The sequence below is a fragment of the Dama dama genome, chromosome 2, assembly GCF_033118175.1.
Source record: "Dama dama isolate Ldn47 chromosome 2, ASM3311817v1, whole genome shotgun sequence".
In the NCBI taxonomy this organism is placed as follows: domain Eukaryota; kingdom Metazoa; phylum Chordata; class Mammalia; order Artiodactyla; family Cervidae; genus Dama; species Dama dama.
In genome coordinates this window covers 22057121-22081397 of record NC_083682.1, presented here as the reverse complement: position 1 = coordinate 22081397, position 24277 = coordinate 22057121, and the positions used below count along the sequence as shown (strand labels likewise).

General features: G+C 53.4%; 1 protein-coding gene across 5 annotated transcripts in view; it reads left to right on the top strand.

The window, feature by feature from the left end:
- Positions 1-24277, top strand: part of PKNOX2 (PBX/knotted 1 homeobox 2) — a 290935-nt gene that overhangs the window by 191555 nt on the left and 75103 nt on the right. For all 5 annotated transcript variants that reach the window (XM_061167264.1, XM_061167273.1, XM_061167283.1 and 2 more), the window contains one exon: positions 14377-14485. In XM_061167264.1, coding sequence (XP_061023247.1) covers positions 14399-14485 — 87 coding nt within the window. In that variant the 5' untranslated portion in view covers positions 14377-14398. The remainder of the gene's footprint in view (positions 1-14376; positions 14486-24277) is intronic.

The window sequence follows — 24277 nt, the reverse complement described above, 5'->3', positions numbered from 1 at the left end:
TTTTTTATTCTGTTAAATAACTGTGGTTACCTCCGCATGCTGACTATAGGTTGGTAGTGAAGTGAAAGTCGCTCAGTTGTGTCCAACACTTTGTGACCCTATGGACTATACAGTCTGTGGAATTCTCCAGGCCAGAAATACTGGAGTGGGTAGCCTTTCCCTCCTCCAGGGCATCTTCCCAACTCAGAGAGCGAACCCAGGTCTCCTGCATTGCGGGCAGATTCTTTACCAGCTGAGCCACAAGGAAAGCCCAAGAATATTGGAGTGGGTAACCTTTCCCTTCTCCGGGGGATCTTCCCGACCCAGGAATAGAACCAGGGTCTCCTGCATTGCAGGCGGATTCTTTACCAACTGAGCCATCAGGGAAACCCCAAAGTGAAAGTGAAAGTCACTCAGTTGTGTCTCCTTGCAACCCCAGGGACTATACAGTCCATGGAATTCTCCGGGCCTTGTCTATTGGTTGGTAACAAGGTAGAAATGTTATTCAGCCACAGAACTTACTCTTGGGATTTGACCCCAGAAAAAGGAATGGAATCCTGTCCTCACTACTTGGCCACTGCCTAGAGTCTCCCGAGCCCCAGGGTGATGCCCACCCCTCAGTCCTTCCAGCTGCCTTCCTCCCGTGGGGCTGCAGCTCTGGTTTTCCACTGTCTTCTTCCTCCAGCCTCCTTGTTTTTTGAAATATCACCTCTAGTTATTTTTATATTGATGGGAGGGGATAAATTGAGTCCTCATGTATCCAAAACAGACTTTATCTTCTCTTTGAACCTGACTGACAGAACTCAGAGCAACGTTCCACACCGTTTTCTCATAGATCCTGAAGGTGCTGCTTCACTATCTTATTTCCAGTCTGGCAATGAGAATCCACTTTTAGTTTTCTTTTCTTTTTAAAGCTCTGAATTTCCACCACTGTGTGCTGAGGCTTGAGATTTGGTTTGCTCCTTTTTTATTTCTCTTACTCAGCCCTTGGGATCCCTTGAAATCTGAAGTCATCTATCTTGCTTCATTTCATATCTTTATTCCACTCATCTCTGTTTTCTCCTTCTGGGACGTCCATGGCCCAGTGCAGAGCCTGGCACATAGCAGGTGCTCAATAAATGACTGTTGGTTTCTGGGTAGGACCCCCGCTCAACTTGCCTGTGGCCTCAGATGGGGTCTCTGGATCTCTCTCTCCTCCCTACCTCTCCTCTAGGCAGCAGTCAGACCCACCATGGCTCTGCCAGCCCTCCGGCAAAACTGCTCTGAACAGTCTGCTTTGGAGTCTTGCGTCCAACACTGCTCCTTGTGCTTGAGGAAGAAGCTAAGAGTAAGGAGTGAGGACAATGCTCAGCTCAAGCTAGGGCAGCCATAGTGGCCAGTCTCCAGTGACAGACACGTCTCTGAAACCTCAGATCTCATCAGCATCCCCTGAACATTGATCCTATTGGGGACCTCTCTCCTTGACCTCCCTGATCATTCTTACATGGGCCTCCTTCTCTCTTCATCTCCCTCTGCCCACTCCCCCTTCTCCCCAGACTGACTCAGCTCACATACACACACAGTTCCTGTTCGTGAAATAATCCCTGACCACGGCAAGGGCCTCGTTAGGTGAGATCCTTTTTTACACTTTTATGAATTCCACAACAAAGAAACAGCAGACTTCTCTTCCCAGGGCTGCAGAGCAGATGCTCTGACCTGAGCAGCCAGGCCCTAAAAAGGAGAGCAGAGAGGCTTGTGGATAGCGGGGATCCCAGCCTGAGGCCACCTGTGCCCTTGGGGAGGCATCTTGGCTGAGAATTCCCACTTTTTCCTCCTCCCTTCCCCAGGGATGGGCTCTAGGAGCAGACACCTCACACTCCTCTCTCCTGCCCTGCCCAGACCACTCTGCTCTGGATAGAATCTCTACACTGGGAGTTGACATGCTTCACTCCTTCTCCCTGAATGGGCCAGACCCTGGAACACCTAGATCAACAAGTGCTCAGATCTCAGAGGTCATTCTCTGTTCTAATCGAAGTACCCTAATTGGTACCCCAGGTCGAGAGTCCACTGTGTGACTCTGTCTCCACCTCCCCGCCTCCCCGCCCTGTCCTTGCCCTCCATGGGGTCTGTCTTAACTGGCACAAGCAGAAGCACAACTTGAACTTTGAGTCCACAAAGTTTCTCTATTGAAGACAGGATTTCTTTTCGCCAAGACCACAATGATAGGGAATGAGTCGTCACTGCAAAGGGCAGCATTTGAGGCAAGTTAAAATTTTCGGACAAGCAGCTAGCATTCAAAGACACCCGCTGCTAATATGGAACACTTCTTGGTTGAGTGCAGTAGAAAGGGCCAGCATATGACTCAAGTTTTCCCTGTTAGAAACCCAAGAACTATTGACCCCTTTCCAAAGCTGGAGGTTGAAGGGATGGAGCTTGGCAGGGGCCAGGGGGATGCAGAACAGAGCTCTAGCCCCCTGCACTTTTGTTTAATTGCTTCCTGCTTTGGAGGCTGTGGGTAATAATCCCATTGCTGGCCAGCAAACATGTCTTTGCTGGTCACCCCTTCAGAAGCTGCCTGAAACCTCTCTGGGCTGAGAGAGGAAGGAGGCAGGTCTGAAAGGAAGGTTTGCGGGAAGGGGCTTTTGCAAGAGGATAAAGTTAGAACTCAGAGAGCTATGTCAAGGGATGCTCTCTGAGAATGGGGTGCCCCTAACCTGAATAAAAGCCAGTCCTGTTCCATCAGACAGACTTTCTGTAGATAGAGCCAGGTGCCTCTTAGCCTGTGAGTCACGGCATATTTCCCTCCAGAACAGGGACTTCTTTGCAGCTGTGGGTGGTCCTTGGAAAACCATGGGTCGGTTGGAGAAAGAAGGCCAAGCAGAGACACTTCATAGGGACCAAGTAGACTATAGGCCCCCTCCCTCCCCACCCCACCCCACCTGGGCCGCCACAACACAGAAGGGAGACATTGCTGGCATTCCAGCCAACGTGAGTCAGAACCTGGCCCTGAGCTGCCTGCGTGGTAAGGGGTCAGGGCACAGGCAGCCCCCGCTCCCGCCTGGCACCAGCTCCCAGGGTTCTGAGCCCACGGCTGAGACACGTGATCGCCTGTTACATGCAGTCTTCAACCATGTATTCTGTCATTTCATAGTCATTCTCAAATCTTGTTCTTTCCCTTCATAATTGAACCCACAGTCCAGTGAGTTCCCGACAGAGGCTCAAACCTGCCTCTCTGTCTTGGAAGCATCTTTGTCTTGGTTGCATCGTGTTTGTGAGGCCCCGACTTCTCATGGCTGTTATCAGCATTTTGTTTCCTGTCTTCCACTCATTTTTATACAATGATAAGAGCAAATGCAGTACAGTATTTAAATGAATTTGCACACACCCTGCTGTCCAGAGAAGACAGGACAGAAGTGAACAGTTGCTTTTTAAGAGGTCTCACCATCCACAGGCATAAAGTATGTGCCTGTTAGTGAGGTGCAAAAGCCCAAGTTTGGCAGACAGGTTACATTTAGACGTGCCGATACAATATGACCCTTTGAAATTCAGGGCATGTGGAAGTGAGGGACCACCTGTGTTGGGCGTCCTGACTCCTGAGGGTAGTGTCTGCACAGTCAGCTTTGTCTTTCTCCTGTTCCGTTTCCAGTGCTCCGCTAGGGTTCCCCGCCTCCACGCCAGACTTCTAGGTTAAACGTTCAGACTCTGAAATCAGGCCTTGTTGTCACATTTGAAAACTCTCTCCACCACTCCAAACCTCAGTGTTCACATCCTTGAAAGGGGACAGCTATCACACCTAGACCTTATGGTTGCTGGGAAGAATAAATAGGGTTCTCTGTGATAGTAGCTTAGCATAATGCCTGGTGCATGGCAATGGCTCAGTGCTTTGAAGTTGTTAATAATTCTGGATTATCATCTCACCCCAGGGCAAAACTGGCTCCAGGGAAACAAACTCATTCTCACTAGGGTGTAAATGACTGCTGGGACTTAAAGATTTATCCTTTCTTTAAGTCCTAGTATCTAATATCCTTAAATTTATTGGTCTGTTTGACATTTCAACAATAAACCAATGGAAGTTTTATGTCTATCCAGGCTCTGTAAGGAGGTTGTTATTGTTGTTTAATTGCTCAGTCATGTCCAATTCTTTTTTGACCCCATGAACTGTAGCCTGCCAGGCTTCTCTGTCCTTGGGATTTCCCAGGCAGGAATTCTGGAGCTGTTGCCATTCCCTTCTCTAAGGGATATCTTCCTGACCCAGGGATCGAACCCATGTCTCCTGCATTGGCAGGCGTATTCTTTACCACTGAGCAGGCTGGGAAGCCCTCTGTAAGGAGATAGATCTTATAAAATCACATTGCACAGACCTTTTTCCCCAGAAGGAAAAGCAAGTTAAGGCCATGATCTTGTCTGCTGAGGACATAGAGATCAATGGGCAAGATGAGACCTTACTGGGAAGTAGGCTTTCCAAGACATAGAAACACACGTAGCACTAAATCATGCTACATGCCCTCCCTCTGCCCGATGGCAGGGCTCCCACTGAGAGGATGGTCCTGGAGTAGAAAGTGAAGAAAGGCTTCATGGAAGAGAAGGCTTTGAGCAAAGTTTTGATGCAGGCAGAGGTGTGGTGGTGTAACATAGAGGACCTTGCCAGCAGAGAAGCACAGCAGAGGAACCATTTCTCGGGAGGTAGACGGGGCTTGTCTGCTAGCTGGGGCTTGGATGCCAATACCCAGGGATGACTGCCCAGCATCACCCCCTTTCACATGGAAGATGCCATCCTCCCTTCCCTTACCCCCCAGGGCTGCCTTTCTGACAGATCAGGAACACGGAGCCAGTGTACCTGCTCTAGTTCCAAACAGCCGTGAGGACCAAGGCACCCGGCTGGTGCCCTTTCCTCCCACAAGCTGACCACATTGCTGTGGACTCTACCTGGTCCCCCTGCCTCTTCTCATGGGCTCACCGAGGGCCCAGAGTGAGGACAGCTATGGGCTGAGTCAGGAAGTATCGGGGATGAGTGGCTTTTCAATGATAAACTGAGCCCAAAGGACTACTTGCTTTCATAGCCCTGATTCTTGACCCCTATTTTTTCCCTCTGGAGGCAGTTTTTAAAAATGAAACCAGATATCATCCAGCCAGATAACATGGTGCAGTCCTTCTCAGAGAGAAAGGGGGCCTGGCTGACCCTCTTAGTATCCTCTGCTTCCAGGAGAATCCGAGAGCATCTCAGGGGCCATGCCTGATAGGTGCCTGGGTCCCTTAGTTCTGGGAGCTCCCCCAATTAGACCCCTCCTGCACCCCCATCCCAGCCCCTTACTTCTATTCTCCTTCTTTCTGGCTCCCAGGGAGGGCCGGCCTCCCAGGTGACTGCCTCCGAGAAGGCAGTTGACTGATAGGAAGAAGCAGGCAGGTAGGACAGCAGAAACTCTCCTTCCATCTGGGGTCCCCAGCGTCTGAGCTGTTGGTCTGTCTCTGCTGAGTTGCAAGCCTCAGGGGCCCAGCCCGTGTTGTTTTCTCAGCTCAGTTCCTGAGCAGCGGCTGCTGTCAGCTCTTGACAAATAATAATAAACCTGGGATTTGGGTTTGTCGAGGGGGATTTCAGTCCCTGGGTTCATTTTTAGATTTGTTTCTCTCTTTGTATGTGTGCAGACAGGGAGCACATGACGGGGTCCCGGGGGAGCTGGCCGGGGCTCCCAGCTGCCCTGGCAATCCACCCCGGCTGCTCCCACGGAAGAGCTGCAGGGCCCTCCTCTGCCCCAGACCCCTAGGACTGCCTGCACGTTTGAGGGAGAAGAAAAATAATTGAATGAAAGGCCTCAAGCTCTCTCCTGTCTCCGTTCCTCCCCACCTCTCCCACTCATGCTGTTTGGATAGAGATGAAGAGGGCTGGAGATGAAAAAGAGAGGGCAGCCTCCCATCTCTAGGCTTGAGAGTTGCCCAAGGGATGGGCGGGAACCTGGTCGCGGGCCTGGGGAGAGGCTTCCGTGCCTAGAACCAGCGATGGCCTCCTCTGACCCTCTTTCCTGGGATGCAGAGACAGGGCGGGAGAGAAAGAGAAACTATGTTCTAAGTTGAGCACCACTGGCAAAAGCAGGACCCAGCTGTGGGTGAAATTTAGGACCAGACCAATGGGGCCTCTGGGGCAAAGCAGCACTTGCTTGAAGGCAGATTGGAGGTGACCCTTGGAGGTCATTGTTGCCAACCCCCTGCCTTCCAGCAGGAGAAAGTACAAACCACTTCTCTGTAAGAAGAATGCAGGGCTGTGCTTACCCTTATAGCTAGCATGCTTCCCCACCCCCCCACCCCCCCACCTTTCTGCTTTTTTGTTTTATTTTGTTTAAAGGAACCAAAGGGGGAAAAAATCACCAAGTTGTAAAGTGCTTAAAGAGGAGATGAGAATCTTCATCAAAATGCTAAAAGCTGGAGGGGGAGAGTAATGTGAAGACTCTCGCCTGCTATTTATGGGATTGATTCTCAGATCAAGAAGAAGCAAGCAGTTGGATGAAAGGAATTATTGTTAAGCTCCTCGGTAGGAAGATCTAATGGACAATTGCCACTATCAGGGGGAATTAAATTGCTGTTTCAGTTTGTAAAATATATCAGCGGCTTTTTGAAGCCAGAAAAGGTGTGACAGCCAAGGCAGGGAGGAAAGCAGGGGACTGTCACTTCCTGGTCCCTGTGTGCGAAGCAGGAGCAGGCAGGAGAGATGCTGGGGCCACAGTAAAGGCTGCTCTCCTAACTCTGACCCTGGTCCATTTTTTTTTTGAAAGCAAGTTGAACAGTAAAGGGAACTGGGTGCATAAAGGAGAGAAAGCTACAGCCCTGACTCTGGGCGCTGAGGTGCCAGGAGCCCCCATGAGTCAGAGGCAGTGGAGCAGGATGGGTCTCTTCCCCTGGAAACCCGATCAGGGGTGAGGAGAGCCACTGGCCAGGGTCAGCAATTCCCAGCAGCCCTGCCTACACCCAGGGAATGTCACAAGCCCCACCAATGCCCCCCCCTGCTCCCCCAGCACACACACACACACACACACACACACACACACACAATACACTGTGTGCACAGAGGGGTCCAGAGTGGATTATAAGCCCCTTCCCCCCAGAACTGGGTCTCCCAGCAAGCTGTAGCCCATCCCCAGACTGGAGTCCCTGAGCACAGAAATGACTCCTAGACCCGGCCCTAGAGGGGGACATATTGTTATTCCAGCACAAAGAGCAAAATGGCCTTGGAGTGGGAAAAGGGGAGGAGGGGGAGGCCCCTGGAGGGAGGACCACAGGCCACTGAGGGGACCTCACTGCTGGGACGGTTCACAGATGGTTCCTACCTCTTCCAAAGACCAAAGGGAGGTTACAGGCTACAGGAGGAGAGAGAGGTGGAGACAGGGAGATTTCCCATCTCCCAGGGAGACTGAAGCTGGCTGGGCTGGTCAAACTCAGGCTGGATGCACTGGCTCCTCTGTCCCTTGGAGACCAGGACCATCTCAAGAGGTCATGACCTGGCTCCACCTCCCAAGTGGGCTGCCCAGAAAGGTGGCGAAGGGCAGTCAGAGCAGAAGGCCTTGGTTGACCATGGGGTCTGGAGCTGCCTACCGTCCTGGTTGTTACCTCTGCTGCGTCTCACGTCAACAGAGAATCATTCCCCACTGAGAGTTCCAAGCAGGATCCAGAGGGGTGCCAGGGAGGTGGCCCTCCTGGCTGAGACGTTCTGCCAGGATTTGGGCTCTGTGCTGGAGGCAGTGACCCCCTGGGACCCAGGTGATGGGGGAGGTGTAGCCTCTCAGCCAGCCTTCAGCTCAGTGAGTGAGCCCACATTCTGATCCTGAATGTGAATCCCAGTCCTTCCTCCAGTGTAGACACAATTGCCCTTCTGACTCCCACACTGAACCTGGCCTCATCAGATTGAGAGGATTCTATCTGCCCCTAGGACCCCAAAGTCAGAAAGATGGGGGGGGGGGGTGGCGAGCAACAGTCACTAGGCCACAGCATTCCTGTCACCCCAGGCCCTGAGGTTCCTCCTGGCTCCCGAGCACCTGGGGTGAACAGGCAAACCCAGATCCAGCACTTGCTGTGCTGGTCAGGGGCGGCTCCTGGGGGCTGGCCCTTTCCCATTATTCTACAGGGACCCTTCACCTCTCCGTCACTCTGAAACACCTCCACCAGACCTGCTTACACTTCGAAGCTTCCCACCCATGGGTGTGTCCTCTCTCTCACCTCTGTCCTTCCCACCATCTATCCCCACACTGGCCTAAGCCTTGTCACCCCGGTGCTGACTCCAAGCACCAAGGATCGGGGACCATCCAGTTCCTCTAGCCGCTCAGCTTTCCACTTGTGGTTTCTAACCCTTACTGGGTTTTGCGAAAGAGACCTGGTGTGTATGTGTGTGTGTGTGTGAGCGTGTGAGTGTGTGTGTGCACGCACATGCTTGCATTTCTTTAGATAAATCCACAGAGTCACATGAAATCAGTGACAGGTTGACACCGTTATTTCAAGATTCATCGCTCCGAGTTGCCAGCATAGGAGACGTAGCCAACTCCTTCCCACCACCAACACGTTTTTTTTCCCCAGGCATAATTTATAGCAGCGGGGTGAATTTGTTTCCAAAAGATGAATATCACACTATCAGCAACAGCTGCCTCTCATTTTTATTTGTTTTTAAATTTGACTCAAAGTCCAATTCTCTATACACATCCGAAGCTGTAAATCCTAAACCGACTGATTACATGATTTAGTAAACAGGTTATATTATATAATGCAATTAAAGCGGGGGCTCCGCGGCGCCACCTACAGGCCACTTCTGGAAAGGGAGCTGGGCCGGAGACTCCTTTTGGACCAGGCTCTCCGCGCAAGGAAAATAAAGGGAACTGCCTACGGTTGAGCCAGCCAGGTTACTAATGCAGCCTTTCGGGCCCTCCTGCTGAGTTCACTGTGTTATTTCAGCCTCCTGCAAATCTGTCTAGACGTCAGAACCCTGGCCTGGGCTGCTGCTCAGAGGGGCGGGCCTGGGGTTGGGGGAGGGGGCGGGAACCACCTGGGGGCCCCTGGGCTGGGGGCGTGGAGGAGGCTTCCTGCCTCCCTTAGACTCTGGGGCCCCCTTGCTTCACTCTCAAATGAGAGAGGCTTTAGAACGAAGCTACCAGCTTCAACTGTTTCCATTCTATTCAGCAAAGCTTGTGTGGTGTGCTAACCCTGGGCAGAGGCTTTGGGAATATTCTAGTGAATTCCCTCGTTTTACAGACCAAGAGGGAAAGGGACTCCTGCAGTCACAGAGAGTGGCAGAGTTGGGTGTGGAACCCAGACTTTTCTGACCCTAAGCTCAGCCTCCATCTGATCTTTGGGGATTTACAGATGAGGAAATGGAGGCCCAGACTTCCACAGCCTCTTCTTGGAGCAGGGAAAGGAAAATGATAAAATACTACCAGTGTGTGGGGGGACAGAAGAGGAGGGCTCCTGGGCCAGGGGGTGCCTCAGTGCTGCCTCTTTGATGCCTTTATGTGGAGGGAGAGAAGGAGGGAGGGAAGATGGGAACAGGGAGGGAGGGAGGGTGATGGGGGGTGGGGGTGGGGTGGGGAGGAAAGGGGGCAGGGCCAGAGCTCCCTCCCACCCCTCCCCACCCCTCTTCAGGCCCTGGGCTCTCAAAGATCCTAGCTTCTCCAAAGAGGTTCTGTAAGAGAGGGCAATATTACTGAAAAGCTCTCCAAAAGAGGAGAGTTACTTCCCAGGGCTAATACAGAACCCTTCCCCTCGTCCAGGGGGTTTAGGGGAAGGGAAGGAAGAAGGGTAGGTGTCCCAGAGGGTGGAAACGTCTCCCCACCCCGTCCTGTGCCAGCCACCTACCCAGCCTCCAGTGGGGGGGTGGGGGCAGTGGGGAGCACAGGGAAGCCAGTCCTTTTTGCCCCTCTCCCACCTCAGACGCTCCAGGGGAGGGTCAGCCGGGGTCAGGGAGCTTGCTCCTGATGCTGTGGGGCCGGCTGGCCGGAGAGTTCCCAATTAGACTTAGTTTCTCATCCTTAAGGCCCTGAGCCCCCAGCCCAGGCACCCCAGCCCAATTACTGCTGGGCAGCGTTAACCCCTTGGTGCCCCCCGGCCGTTAATGGAATGTTAATTGGTCTAATGGGTTTCTTGTCAACAAGTCCTAATGAGCTCCTTCCTAACAAGCTTGGGTCTTTTTTCTCAGTCTGTTTGTCAACAAGCTGGAGTTTGGGCTCCAGTCGAGCCTCACCTTGTGGGGCTGGGGAGCTGGAGCTGAGGAGGCAGAGGGAGTGCTCCCGGGCTGCTCCTCCCTAATTCCTAAGGGGTGTCCTTCACGTCCCTCAGCCACCCCCAACCTGTGCGCACAGCCTCCCTCGGGCCCCAAGCTCTGTAAAATGGCAGTTTTAGCTCCCTCAGATGATAATATCAGTGGCAAATGATTTCTTCCTGGATATCACTGTGGGGTTGAGTGTTGCATTAGGGTTGGTTTGTTTTTTTTCCTTCCTAGCTGCCCCTTAATAAAGGTGCTCAGTGTTGAAAACAATCCTGTGATGTGGGAAACGTCTTGGTGGTAAACTGTTCCTCGTGTGTCCTCCATTTGCAGTCTTGGCTGTGTCCCTCCAGAGCCCTGGTGTCCGGTGACAGAGGGCTGGGGCCTCTGGACAGGGCAGAGCAGCCTCCCGGCAGCTGGCCACAAACAAATACTCTGAGGCCTCTGTGCCCTCCAGCCTCCCAAACAAAGCACCAGAAAGGCAGGGTTCCCCAAAGGGCTTGGCACCCAGTGATGGCTCAAGGAGTTCCCCCACACCCCTGCTGTGGAGCCTCGCTGTCAGACCCCCCACATTCCTCTCCGGGATGCTCCCCTGTGGACCCTCCGCACCCCAAGCCCAGCTGGTAGGAGGAAGGGGCACCTGTGTGGGTGAAGAAAAGCTAGAGCTTCCGGATGTGGCGGTGGGCTCCCGGTCTCCCCCAGAGTCAGGTTACAGAGGCTCTGTGCTTGAGCACGTAGGGAAGGAAACTTAAGCCCGCGATGAAAAGGCCTCCTGTTTTTTGCAGGAGAAGCCCCCAGAGGGCAGTAGGGCAGTGGCCTAGTGGCCTGTGGTGACCCCAGAGAGGAGAAGAGGAGGGGCAGAGGCCATCTGGGTCCTCAGAAAATTGTTCCCGTGGCCTCTAGACCCTGCTCCGTAGCCCAGCAGGCTCCAGACGGAAAAATCTCCTCTCAGCCTGGGTGGTGCTGGTTTCTGGGTGCAGACTACTCTTGTGTGTGTGTGTGTGTGAGTCGCTCAGTTATGTCCGACTCTGTGCAATCCCATGGACGGTAGCTCGCCAGGCTCCTCTGTCCATGGAATTCTCCAGGCAAGGATACAGGAATGAATTGCCATTCCCTTCTCCAGGAGATCTTCCTGACCCAGGGATCGAAACCAGGTCTCCCACACTGCAGGCAGATTCTTTACCATCTGAGCCACCAGGGAAGTCCTAGACTACTCTTGCCATCTCTCTTTAACCCCCAGGTAGGGCAGTTCACCAGCTGTTGCAAACATTTCTAAAGTGACCCTACTTCCCATCCATTGGACAGTGAACAAAAGAATGTGGACTAAAGAGTCCTCTTTTTAGCCTCAGTCTTCCTCCTTTTGAGCTTCTTGTGCTTTGCCTTCATGATGACTTTCTCATCTGTGGAATAAGGTGTGTATATATATATATATATAAACCCAAACGTGAGGTGGAAGGGAACTGTGGGTAGGCTCAGGCAAATGCAACCCACAAGGCTCCTCTGTCCATCCTGGAGTGGGTTAGCCATTTCCTCCTCCATGGGATCTTCCTGACCCAGGGATCAAACCCATGTCTCCTGCATTGGCAAGCAGATTCTTTACCACTGAGTCACCTGGGAAGCCCAGGAGGGAACTAGTTACCCCTAAAAGGGGAGAAAAATCTGCCACCAAACTCTGCCCCCAGGCTCCCCCTTCTGGAGGCTGCTGGCTCTACAGCCCCACAGAGGTTTGCTTTTTCTGGGCAAGGAGCATTTAAGATTGGTGCTACCCGGAAAAGATCCTGCCTTCAGGACCCGTACGACCTATCCAAAATTACCCTATCTGCCAGAGTCCCCAGAAAAGCTGAACCTAGCACACCTCTGAAATGCCCGTATTTCCTTTATTCCCTCCAACTTTTCCGAAAAAGAGCGATTCCATGCCCCTTTTAATATCTCAGAGGTCTTCATTCTTCAGGTTCTTTCTGATGTCTCAAGGAGTGTATATCCTATGCCCTGCCCCCCAACCCTTTTCACTCCGCTCTCGCCTTTCTGGGATGTTTTTCACCTTCTGGACAAGACCCAGCCATGAAAGAGGCATTGGTTTCTCCGCCTGCAGAGTTAGGCTCCACTTGGGGCTTCCTTCCGAGCTTCTTTGCAGAAGTAGAGCCTGGGTCTCAGTGCCTAGTGCGTGTGAGATGGGGTGACCTTGGGTGCTTTGGTTGCAAAGACGACCTGGCGGTCCGTCTCAGAAGTGAGGCCAGGGTGGATGGGGTACAAGTTCAGTGAGGCCAAGAGGCGTTCCCTGCAGGCTCGGGTTTTCAGCACAGGAAGTCATCCTTCCCTCTGCCTTCTCCACGGGAACCTCGATTCACTGCTCCATCACCTCCCTCCCTGGGGAGAAGGCCTTGCCTCTTTTCATCTGTCCCCTCATCCCCAGCACAGGTCTTCGCATGTAGCTGACTCTTGATAAACCTCTGCTGAATGAATGCCTGGATTTCCAGGACTTTCACATGTAAGCTTTGGGTCAAAGCACAACTGGGAGTTTGGAGACTTGGGTCAGCAGAAGCTGATCTTTCCTCCTCTTCCTAAAAAAGAACTAATACAAGACATACACACACACACACACACACACACACACACACACACACACACACACACACACTCACTCCATGTAGGGAGAATTCAGGGATGTGAACATTTTGGAAGGCCTTGCAGAGGGGGTGTTAGGAGGACATCAGGGAGGAAGAGGATGGAGCCCTGAGGTCCCCAGGGAGAGGGAGGAAGCGGAGGGAGGGTCTGACTGTCACGCTCTCCAAGATCGCCTGCTCCTGAGCGCCCTCTGCCGAGGAGGAGGCCAGGCCCTGCACTTGGTGGATGTTCTCAGGAACCCCCGTGTCCCTCGATGGACAGGCCTGTACTGGGCAATGAGCCGTGGTTTCCAGCTCTAAATATTTCAGGGCCTCTCCTGCAACTGAACAGCTCTCTGAGCATTCTGTTTCCTTGGGTGGTACAGCCAGGCTGTCTCCGCTTACGGCACCACCTAGTGATTGAAGAAGAGACGTCGAGGCCAGTGGGGGCAGCTCGCTTTTGGGGGATGGGATGTGGTTGGTAGAGGAGAGCAGTCCCCACTGGGGGAAATCTACAGATCTTGGTTCCACCCTGCTTCCCAAGCACCACCCCCTCCCTAAACACACACACACACACACACACACACACACACACACACACACACACACACGTCTGTCCTCTCTGCCTCTGCTTCCTCGTCTGTAAGAGGACCCTTGGCTCCGCGGCTATTCTGGCCCCATGTACGGTTGAACTCAGAGTTGAACACAGGGTGAGGAAAGTCTTCTTAGTAGAGTGTGCAGGTGCGTTCATGCGGCTGTGGCCCCTGTTCCCTTGCCTCTGTCCCTTCCTGGAACGCCTCCAAGTGGTCACCTGGGGCTACCCGCTCCACCCTCCAGCTGGGGTGGGGTCGGCGCCCCAGGTCCCTTTCCATCACTAGGGGGTGTGGTGAGCACAACCCCGGGGGTTACTGTGGTGCTGGGAGACTCCTGGGGCAGGGAGAGGGGACCTGGAAATCTGGAACCGTGAGGGCTGAGGCTGCTTCTTTTATTTTTTACGGAGAAAAAGTTAAGAGTGGCTTTATTACTTTGCCAGGCAAAGGGGGAACACAGTAAGCTAGAGCTTCAAGAACTGGGCCCCCCTCCCAGGTGAACAGGGAGAGGTCATACTGTCAGGCAAGTGTATATGATGAGGACCAGCGCTGAGGTTTCTGCCCTGAGGGTATAGGGCGGCTCCGGGAGGCCTGGGAAGGGAAAGCACCCTTGACCATGGAGTGCCCACGTGGCCTCCAATTCCCCCTCCCCCGCCCCCCCAGTGCTGCCCCGGCCCAGGCCCCCTCCCGACTCCCGCCTCTCCCCGGGCCCCCAGCAGGCCAGAGCTGGAGCTGAACAAAAGCAGGGCTGCCGGCTGCCCAGGTTGTTTTACATGTGATTTGAATATTGTTTCTTCCAAGTCCGAACTGCACTGGCAAGCCCTTCCCTCCCTAGGCTTCTCCCCTTAACTCTCATGCACACCCCAAGGGCTTCCAGCCTTCGCTGTATCTGGTCAGTCCCCGGGGGCCCGGCCTGGGCGCACACCCGGTGGCTGGTCCCCAGGGCTCCCTGCGCTCGGCGATTAACGGTGCGGCCCCCTCTCTCCTGCCACAGGTCCCCCATGTGAATCCATCCCATGATGCAACATGCCTCCCCAGCCCCCGCTCTGACGATGATGGCCACGCAGAATGTCCCGCCCCCAGCCTACCAGGACAGCCCACAGGTGAGTGACTGACAGGCAGCGGGGATGGGGGGCTGGGGGGCCCGGAGGCCTTCCCCGGGGCGCAGGGCAGGGCCAGGCCTCCCTCAGCTCTCCCCCTGCCCAGCCTGGGAACCTCTCTTCCCAGACTCCCAGACTGAGAGGAGTCTTGCACTTGGCAAAGCACCTGGGCAGCTGTCGCCTGCATCAAGGATCCGGCACCCCAAAGTGCAGCACCCACTCATGGTCCAGTGCCCCTCCCCACCTCGATTCCCGCTCAGAGCACAGATCAGACAAATGCACCCAACCCCTCACTCGGGGAGACCCAGCTCCAGGTACATCGAGTCTGTCTGTGAGTGTTTAGGGAAACCCTTGAATAGAGGGTCCCTCTACCAGATCCCTCATTCACTGGTCTCTGCCTGCCTAGGGGAGGAATCTCCCTTCTCTCCAGGACTTCACTCAGTTTCTATCCAGAAAAGGGCCAGGACTATTTCTCTACACCCTCCCATCCTTTCCTCTGGTTCCCAGTCTCCATAACCACAACCCGGACACAGCAGCCCTAAGTCCTTCTGAGACACCCTCCTGCAGGAGGCACCGGCCTCGCCCTGTATTCCTGTTCTCTCCTCCCCATCCTCTGGATACCTGGCCCAGCTTCTGTGCGTCGGGCTCCCCAAGTCCTTGAGACCAATCCCTTCTGATCTTTGGTCCCCTGTGTGTGCCTCCCTCCACGCTGGGTTCTTTGAGACTCAGAGTTCCTGAGGCTGTGTGTTCACTGGAGTCTCCACCTTCACACTCTCCTGTTTTCTCAATTATTACTGATCGAGTCCCTGTAATGTGAAATGCAGCCAGCTAGAACTGAACTGAATTCCTTCTTTCATTTCACGAAAGTGCAGCGAGCCCCTACTGTGTGCCAGGTCATCATTCCCATTCTGTCTTGATCGCTGGTCTTTGCCCTGCGCGGCCGTCCCTCACTCATTAGCATTTCGGACACAGCCCTTCTCCTGACCACAGGAGACATCTGTGCTGCGTGGACAGGATGCAGAGATGCAGGTGCAGAGGGCATCGCCTTATGTCCCAAGGCCCTGCCACCCCAGCCTAGTGTGAGCCTGTGGGGCTGCCCTGTCCACCCTGTCTCCCCCACCCACAAAACGACCGCTTCGTCCGGCACATGGGCCACCTCTGACTCCTCCCCTTGTGTAAGTCTGCAAGCGCTGACCTCCAAGTGCACGTCCCACCCCTGCTCCTGCTCGTCATCTCTGTGCTCCTTCCCAGGCTCACCCTGCCCTGACCTCGGCTTCAGCCGACCCTCTGCTCATGTCAGTAGCTTCCCATGAACGACTGTGGGCTGGGCTTGGCCTTTGCACGGTCCCCCTGTTTGAAAGTCTCCAGGTGTGTAGCTGTGTCAGGGCCTTTCCCTCTGTGGTCAGAACTAAGCATAGAAGGAGGCCTGAACCGGCCTTATGGGGGCGAGACACCATCCGTCCTCCATAGACCAGACCCATCCCCTGTCTGCTCAGGGCGTGCCGGGTACTAATGGGTACTGATACCTGAGGGTATTAATGAAGAGGCAGGAACATCAGCTCCGTTTCTTTTGTAGCTGGATGATGCTCTCTAAGCTCCACAGTGGGATCCGGGAATGACAATCAAGACACTGCTTGTGTTTAGCAGGTGGTGGGTGCCAGGGCTCCCATCCCCATCCCCAAGATTCAGGGACAGACCAGAGTTGGGCGGAGAGGTCAGGGAGCACCAGATTGGCCCAGCTGCCTCCCTGCCTCCAGCCCCGCCCCCTGGTTTGCCTTCCCAGGCAGCTGGGAGAAGTTTGAGTTTGGTGGAGAAATAGCAGGAGAGCTGCAGCAAGGGCCTGTGTTGTTCAGGAATGCTGATCCCGGTGGAGTGAGGTAGAGGGTACAGCTGAGAAGTCATCCATCCCAGGTGCTGAGGGGGGTGGGGGAGGTGAGGCTGCAGCCCTATAGTGCTCAGCCCCCCGCCTCCCGAAGCCACCACCAAGCTGCTGTAGCCTTTTAGTGGGGGAAGGGAGGCTCCAGCCCCCATCTGAGGCCTCAGAGCAGAAACCCAATGAGGGGGCTGTCCCAGGGCTCTCTTCTCCAGGAGCTGCTGGAATCTCGCCATCAAAAATACTCACATTTACAGCAGAGGAATAATTTTCCACAGCAAAGCCATATCTCCTTGTAACCACAGAAGTCCAGGGATGAAGTCTCAGTGTTCATGGTAAAGTGACCAGGCCAAGGCCTGGGGTCTTTATGGCCTTGGTTAGGCCACTAGGCTGTGGCTAGATTCCCATGGGTCCTCTCTGAGCCAAACTGGTTCCCAAGGAAACTGACCAGGATGAGTGATCACAGGGAGAACTTAGGGCATGGATGGAACGGGTGGGATAGAGGAGGTGGGTGAAGACTGCAGGGCAGAGTCTCTGACTCACAGGGAGGGGCTGCTCTCCTCAGTGTGCTAGACTTTGAGGCCAGTTGGCTTTCGGGGGGCCCTTCTCCCCACCCTTCGGGGCTTCTCAGAGTGGCTATCATGTGAGCATGTCTTCCATGTTGGGTTTTCAAGCATGGGGAACTTTCTCTGGTCCTCCTGCCTTCTTCCCTTTGTGCAACCAGGGGCTGAGCCCTGCTTCCCAGAAGAAGCCTGCTCCATTGCCCTCATCATGCTCATCATCCTGGCAAACCAGCTGCTTTCTGACACTCCATGTCCTCAGGAAAGCCCAGCCAAATAGCATGGGCCAGGCCCACAGGGTATCACTTCTAGAACAGGGTCTCTCTGGAAAGGGTCCCACACTTCTCCATTCCTTCAGGTCTAATCTCATTACCTTTGGACCCGATATGACTTGCCTTTTCAAGGCCTAGACCTCTGAGTGCATCTCTTTATCACCTCTTCAGAAACCCAGTTTCTTCCATGGGCAGAAATGGACAGTCTTTGCTACAAAGTTCCCAAAATGAAAAAGGAAGCGAGAAAGCAGGGCCCATCCTCTGAGACCCATGCAGTCGTTTTAATAATGTTCCCGTTGTGCTAAGGGCTAGCAATACCGAGCATAATCTATTCAAATGCACAGGAGAATCTCGCTTTGGAAAATTAGGAATCTGCATTAAAAAATTCCCAAGCCCCGAACCTTCTTTATAATAAATTAGGAAAAAAAAATTTTTCAAGGCAAATTCTTAACTTGGCAATTTCATTTTTGAAGTTTGGGGAATAAAGTTATTAAAAATGAGGGAGGCTTTTTTTTCTTCTTCTTCCCATTTTAGTCCAGAAACATTCATGGTTATGGCTCTGTGCTATTTGGGCACAAGCCAAGTGGTATAACAGTTAAGCAGCTTCTGGTCCCTCAGTTCTGTTCCCGTCCATCCTAGAAAACCCCGTGATTACTTGTAAGAATGTCCCTCTGTGTTCATTGTGCACTGAAGACCGACCCTGAGTTCAGAGAGTACAAAAGCAACAACCCACTGGGACCCTTCCTGTGGCCTGCTTCCTTCTTCCTGTGGCTCCCTGGTGAATTCTGTCAGAGCCACAGCGCCCTCTGCTGTCCGCCTCCAGTACTCAGTTCTGGCGTGATAACACCTGAGTCCTAGATGCAGATTCTCATTTTATGCCCCAAGACGTAGGGCAAGTCACAGGTCTGTGGAATTCTCCGATAACTTTAGTGAGGACATTGTCTCCAGAGAGACCTACCTGGATGCAAACAAGGTGTGTGGTCCCTCCATTCGGCGCCTACATCACTCTTCATCCTTTCGCATCTCTGCCTCTGCCTGCCCATCTGTCACCTGGACTTTCCTACCCCACTGCCCCAGCACCCCTACGGATACCTAAGGGATCCTCAAAGTCATGTTCTCTGCTGTTACTCCCCTCTCCCGGCAAGCGCCAGTCCAGTCTTCCTCCCAGAATTTTCCTGGTAACACAACCTCCCTCTCACCCATCCAGGCACATACCCTCCATCCAAGCACTCTTTCCACCTCTGAAATGTCATTCAAGTTCTCCCATTTCCTGTAACACCCCGTGGGCAACACCACCCACCCACCAGAGTTCTCGCTCTGTGGCTCCATCAGCAATTTTAGGAAACTGACAGCTTTACTGGAGAGGCAGCAGCTTCCCCACCCTCCACCATAACACCCTCCTCCCAAACTCCTGCGGTCAATAACCTCCCCCCACCCTTCCTCAAACACAGACACATACCTACCGTTCTACAAATACCTTTGCCCTTGGCTTATAGGCAAGACAAATATTTTATCTAGTCTATTTGTGTGTGTGTATTCAGCGTTTAGTACTCCTCTGCGTGTCCCCAGTGTGTCGGCTGCGTGAGCATTTGAGTACAAAGCAGAAATCCCAGTGGCCAGTCTGACCCACTAGGCACAGTGGCAATGGATGGGGGCACTCTTGCAGTTTGGATTGGAGCCAATTGCTCTGCAGGTAGCTAGGTGCTTACATAGTGTGATGTCATGATAGGGGGTATTGAAAGAGTTCTGGCAATTCACCAGGGATGCAGCCTTGTTATTGACCAGAGGCAGGCAAGACAGACAAAGTCAGAACTCTCAGCTCAGGACCCGGATGGGAAGCTCACTTCAGAAGGGAGTCAAACCCTTGTTTGAGACTCCTTCCCCAGCCCCCTCCATCCTCCTGCCACCCTCAGAACCAGGAGAATGGTATTCAGGATGCTGTGCTGGGAGATGAGGGGTCCAGATGATGCTACCTGCCCCCCCCCCCCACCCCCCCACCCCCACCCCCCCCCCCCCCCCGCCATGCTGCACCAGAAAGGCTAAGGCTGGACCAGCCATGTCGAGGGAGACCAGACCTGTCTCTCTTGCCCTCTGAGTAACTTCTTTCCCTCCCTGTCCAGGCATCCTGCCCTCTCTGGGCAGGGGCCAGGGGAGCAGATATCCGGGGGAGCTGGAAGGGCTTTGATCAGTCATTAGGATCCCCATGCTGGTTTCATTAGGTGGAGGGGGATGGGAAGTGGTCAGGGCCCCTGGCTGTGAATGCCCTCCTCCATCCAGGCCATGCAGCTGGGCCGGGCAGAAGCGGGTTCAGTTGTTTTCACACTTTACATTCCTCTCATCCCTTTATGGGTGGGAGCCCCCTGCCACGCAGGGCCTTCTGCTCAGCTGCCAGTGAGGCACTCTGCAGCTTTAGAGTTAATTCCACAGCTTTGAAAGCCTCTTCTGTGGCTGTGATTGACATCTCCCTCTGCCCCTGGGGCCTGTACCAGAGGGACCATATGGGTGACCTGCCTTCCCTCGCTTTGACTCATCAAAACGGACTCTTCTCTTTCTTTTTTATTTTCTCCTGGGCCTTTCTTCTCACTGTGCACAGTGACCTCTCTCCGTGGCCTGCTTGGGCCACCCATGTCTTTCAACAGGACATGTTCCTGAACTCCAGCTCACTCCAGGCCTGGATTCCTCATTGTGGCAAAAGCGAAAACAGCCTTCAGGTCCAACCATGGGGCCTTAAGTCTCACTTAGGAGACAGTGGCCTAGCAACAGGATTTTGCTAGAAGACACCCATGCTCTCATGGCCTTATCTAGGGTTTTTATTTGACAAACTTCCTACCTGAATTCTTATATTTACCAAAAAAAAAAAAAAAAAAACCTCAGATATTTTATTGTCTATCCTCTTGCCTGCAAGCAGGATGAGCGTTCTCAACAGTGACAAAAATAGTTGATGGCCGAAGTACACAAAGCTTAAAATAAATCAGGGAACAGGTGATCCGTCAGCAGAGGGCCTAGGGAGCTGGAACCTGTCTTCCCTCCCCACCCCCCTTTTCCAGCTGATCTTCTAGGAGCTCGGATATCTGTGGAACTGAGTGGGATGGGGGTGGGTGAGCACAGCTCTGAGGTCTGTGCTGTCCTTGGAGTTTGTGGTCTGGAGGAAGAAGAGTGAGCTGACTCAAGTCAGCGTGGTAAAGTAGGAATTCATCATCCTAGGCCAGTCCCACTCCACTGCTGATGAATTATACAAAGTTGGACAAGAAGTTTCAATCTTGTTTCTGGCATTCACTCAACCATTTAATAAATACCAGGGGCTTTCCATGGGTCTTGCAGACCCTGTGCTATGTGCCAGGGACACATGTCCCTGCCCTAATGGGGCTTATGGTTTATTGGGGGCCTTTCTGCATCAGTAAAATGGGAATAACTTCGCCTTCCCTGCCTAACAGGGCAGCTGGGAGTGTGGGTGTGAAGAGTAGCATGCTGTTTTCCAGCTTTCTTTCGGCCATGACCCTGACATTGATTTTTTTTTTTACTTGATCTCTGTACGTCTCCAGTAGACAAGACTGGATTGAACTTTAATCACTCTCCTTTTTATTGGGAACACAGTAGGGATGTCAAGTATGTGTCTCTAGCTGTAAACATACTCCCTCACACACACACATACACACGTACCCTCAAGGGCCTAGTTGAATTCACTGTTGTGGAACCATTATACAAGCAAAGGGTCCTCCAGGGATGGAGGGAAAGATGGGGAGAAGACAGTGCCCGTGAAAGTACATGAAGCTGGGAAGTGAAAGACTTGGATCCCAGTGCATGGTCTTCCTCCCTCTAGCCACATGTCCAGTCACCTCAGCAGTTGCAGGCAGGGTAGCAAACACTTTCAAGTTTCATTTTGTAAACCACTGCCTACAAACCCTTTTAAAATTAATTAATTGCTGAAGACCTCCATTTTACACCACAAAGTAACTTCTTTCCGTGGCTTGTTCTATCTGGTCGGTCCTGGGATCAGAAGGCAGGTACCCCAGGCCTGCTGTTGCAGGAGCCTCTTTGAGCCAAATGGGCTACCCTCCTGTCCTCCAGCCCTTCCTCTCCTCGAGCTGATTGAGTTGGGGCATATTTGGAGGAACCAGGCTTGACTCCTCCTGGTTTTGGATCCCTAAGCCTTTTAACACGCCACTCTCTCATTTTCTGGGCTTCCCTGGTAGCTCAGTGGTAAAGAATCAGCTTGCAATGCAGGAGATGCAGGTTCGATCTCTGGGTCAGGAAGATCCCCAGAAAGATCCTTCAAGAATCTACAAGAATACTCCAGTATTCTCACTTGGGAAATTCCATGGTTGGGGAGCCTGGGGGCTACAGTCCATGGGGTTTCAAAAGAGTCAGACACGATTGAGCATGCACGCTCTCATATCCTCATTCAGTCAGTAATTCAGTCATTTCACAAACACGCCAAGAGCCCATGGGAGCCAGGGCTGGTGCTGGGAGCTGGACTCCAGTTCACTCAGGGAGACGGACAGAAGAGGGCCTGAAGTGTTATGGAGTTTAAGGTCCATCACCCTATGTGCAGAGGAGGCAGGGGACGGGGCTACCTGGTCAGGGCTTAGTTGCTCAATCATGTCCGACCCTTTTTGACCTCAAGGACAGTAGCCTGCCAGGCTCCTCTGTCCATGGGATTTTCCAGGCGAGAATACTGGAGTGGGCTGCCATTTCCTTCTCCACCTAGACAGGGATGTGGAGAATTGGGACACGCTTCCCGGGAGGGCTGACACTTCCTCCAGTTGAGTCATGAAAGAGAGGTGTGTTCACACGTGGTCAGGGGGATCCTGGAGGGCAGGGAACACGTCTGTTCTGTTCACTGTTGTAGCCCCGGTGTCTCAGGCAGAGTGTCCACAGCATCGATGGCATGCAGGGGTGACCGGTGTGGGGCGGGTGACACCAGGCAGGGAAGCTTGGACCCTTTCTGCTGAGACAGCTGTGGGGGCGGGGGCATGTCTGGGCACCCCCACCCAGGAGGGTCTGCTGGGGGGCGGGGTGGGGGAGGGCTGCCATACCTGAGATGAGGCTGGGCCAGTGAGCAGGTCCAGGCCTAAGGACCCTGTGGGCTGTGCCCTCCCCCCAAAACCACCCATTGTACCCCCTTCTGCCTCCCCACTGCTCAGGCCAAACCTGATATTTACTAAATGGCTTCAAGCCCTGACCTCACAGGTCCTTGGACTCCATCTAGGTTACCAGGAAACCAGATCTGGCCTTTTGTTTGTCTTTAGTCACTCAGTCGTGTCTGACCCTTTCCGACCCCGTGTTCTGTAGCCTGCCAAGATCCTCTGTCCGTGGGGATTTCCAGGGAAGGATACTAGAGTGGGTTGCCATTTCCTTCTCCAAGGGATCTTCCCGATCCAGGGATCAAACCCTGGTTTCCTGCAAGTCTTCTGTGTTGCAGGAGGGTTCTTTACCACTGAGCTACTTGGGAAGCCAGATCTGGTCCTACTGCCCCCCCACCTCAAACCAACCCAGCCCTGCTGGAGCCTCAGCGGCCCCTAGTGGCCGGGCCCATATTCTCAGGACACAAGGTTTCCCTGGCCTGGTGGGATGGGCAACCCTACCTTGCCAGGTCAGATGAGGGGGCGTCCCCCCAGGAGTGCTGTCTGGGCTGAGTCGTGGTGGGGAGGTGCAGACCTTCGTGGCCCAGCGTTTGCAGAAAGCACCTGTGGGAGCTCCCTGGGTATATTTATCCAGTCCGGTGTCAGTGAGCACCTCTGGATTGGGCAGGGGAGCACCTCGTAAGCCATGCCAGCGTCCTCTGTTCGTATTCGTGGCAGACTAGACTGTTGAGGGGCTGGATCTCTAAGCCCCTCCAGATTCTGCCTTCCTACACACACTGTGTACACCCCCAACTCTTCCCTTGGTGTTTTAGGATTGGGGCTGGGGCATCAGGAACTTTCATCTCACCGTGTCACAAATGGAGAATCTGGGCAGGGACCTTTAGCTCCAGGATCAATGCAGGGCTGGGTCGGAGCTGGTTGATAGAGGAGAGTCTAGCAAATCAGAACATCTGTGGGATGCTAGGAGAGGCGATGGGGACTGTGGAAGCCTGTGTGTAGGTTCTGGGCTCAGCGGTGCAGCTCACCACGGGCAGACCTCTGGAGAATGCTGTCACCTGTCCCCATCCGCTCTTTGTATCCAGATCTCTTCCTCTTTTTAAAAAATATTTATTTATTTGGCTGTGTTGGGTCTTAGTTGCAGCGTTCGGGACCTTTCACTGCGGCTCGTGGTCTTGGTAGTTGTGGCGCATGGGCTTAGTTGCCCTTCGGCATGTGGGAATCTCAGTTCCCCAACCAGAGATGGAACCCACGTCCCCTACATTGGAAGGCGGATTCTTAACCCCTGAGCCACCAGGGAAGTCCCCTGCTTTCTTAATCAAGGCTCACAGCCTGTCTGGGTAGGATGTCCAGGGCTTTCCTTGGAGGAGGGCTCCTAGGCTGAAGTGGCCACTTCTGGGACCCGCTGGGGACATACCAAGTGGCCTCAGAGAGTGTAGTCTCTTCACTACAGAACAAGAGAAACTTACCTGGAGAGAAACTCTGATGTTAGGGATGTGCTGGTAAATATTTAACAACCGGCTCTCAGGGTGGGGTTTGGGGAAAGGATTTGATTTGCAACATTTGTCAGTTTCCATGGTGTGATTGCTCCCACCATGGCCACTGTCAAGCTGTTAATGCGATTATCAAACTTGCAAAATTCCCGAAAAATTATCATTTGGCCTTTGTTTACCAGAGCAAGGGATCTCTGCCCTCCATCCGTGCGATCTCTTCCAACAGCTTCTCTTTTTTAGGGCCAGAACCTCCTGCCAAAATCTCACCACCCAACACCCTCTTCCCCCTGCTCCCGGGCCCTGAGACAGTATGGGCCTCTTCCTCTGCGCTCTGGTTCTTGAGAAATGGGTGTCTCTGGCTAGAAAAAGAAATCTATTTGGAGATAAACACTCATTCTCCAAACCTGGAGGAAATGTCAAAAGTTTGCTGACTTGACCCCCAGGAGCTAAATAAATCTGAATCATCGTCCTCCTCAGGCCAGCTCCCCGGTTCTCTGAACCCCAACAACAGCCTCT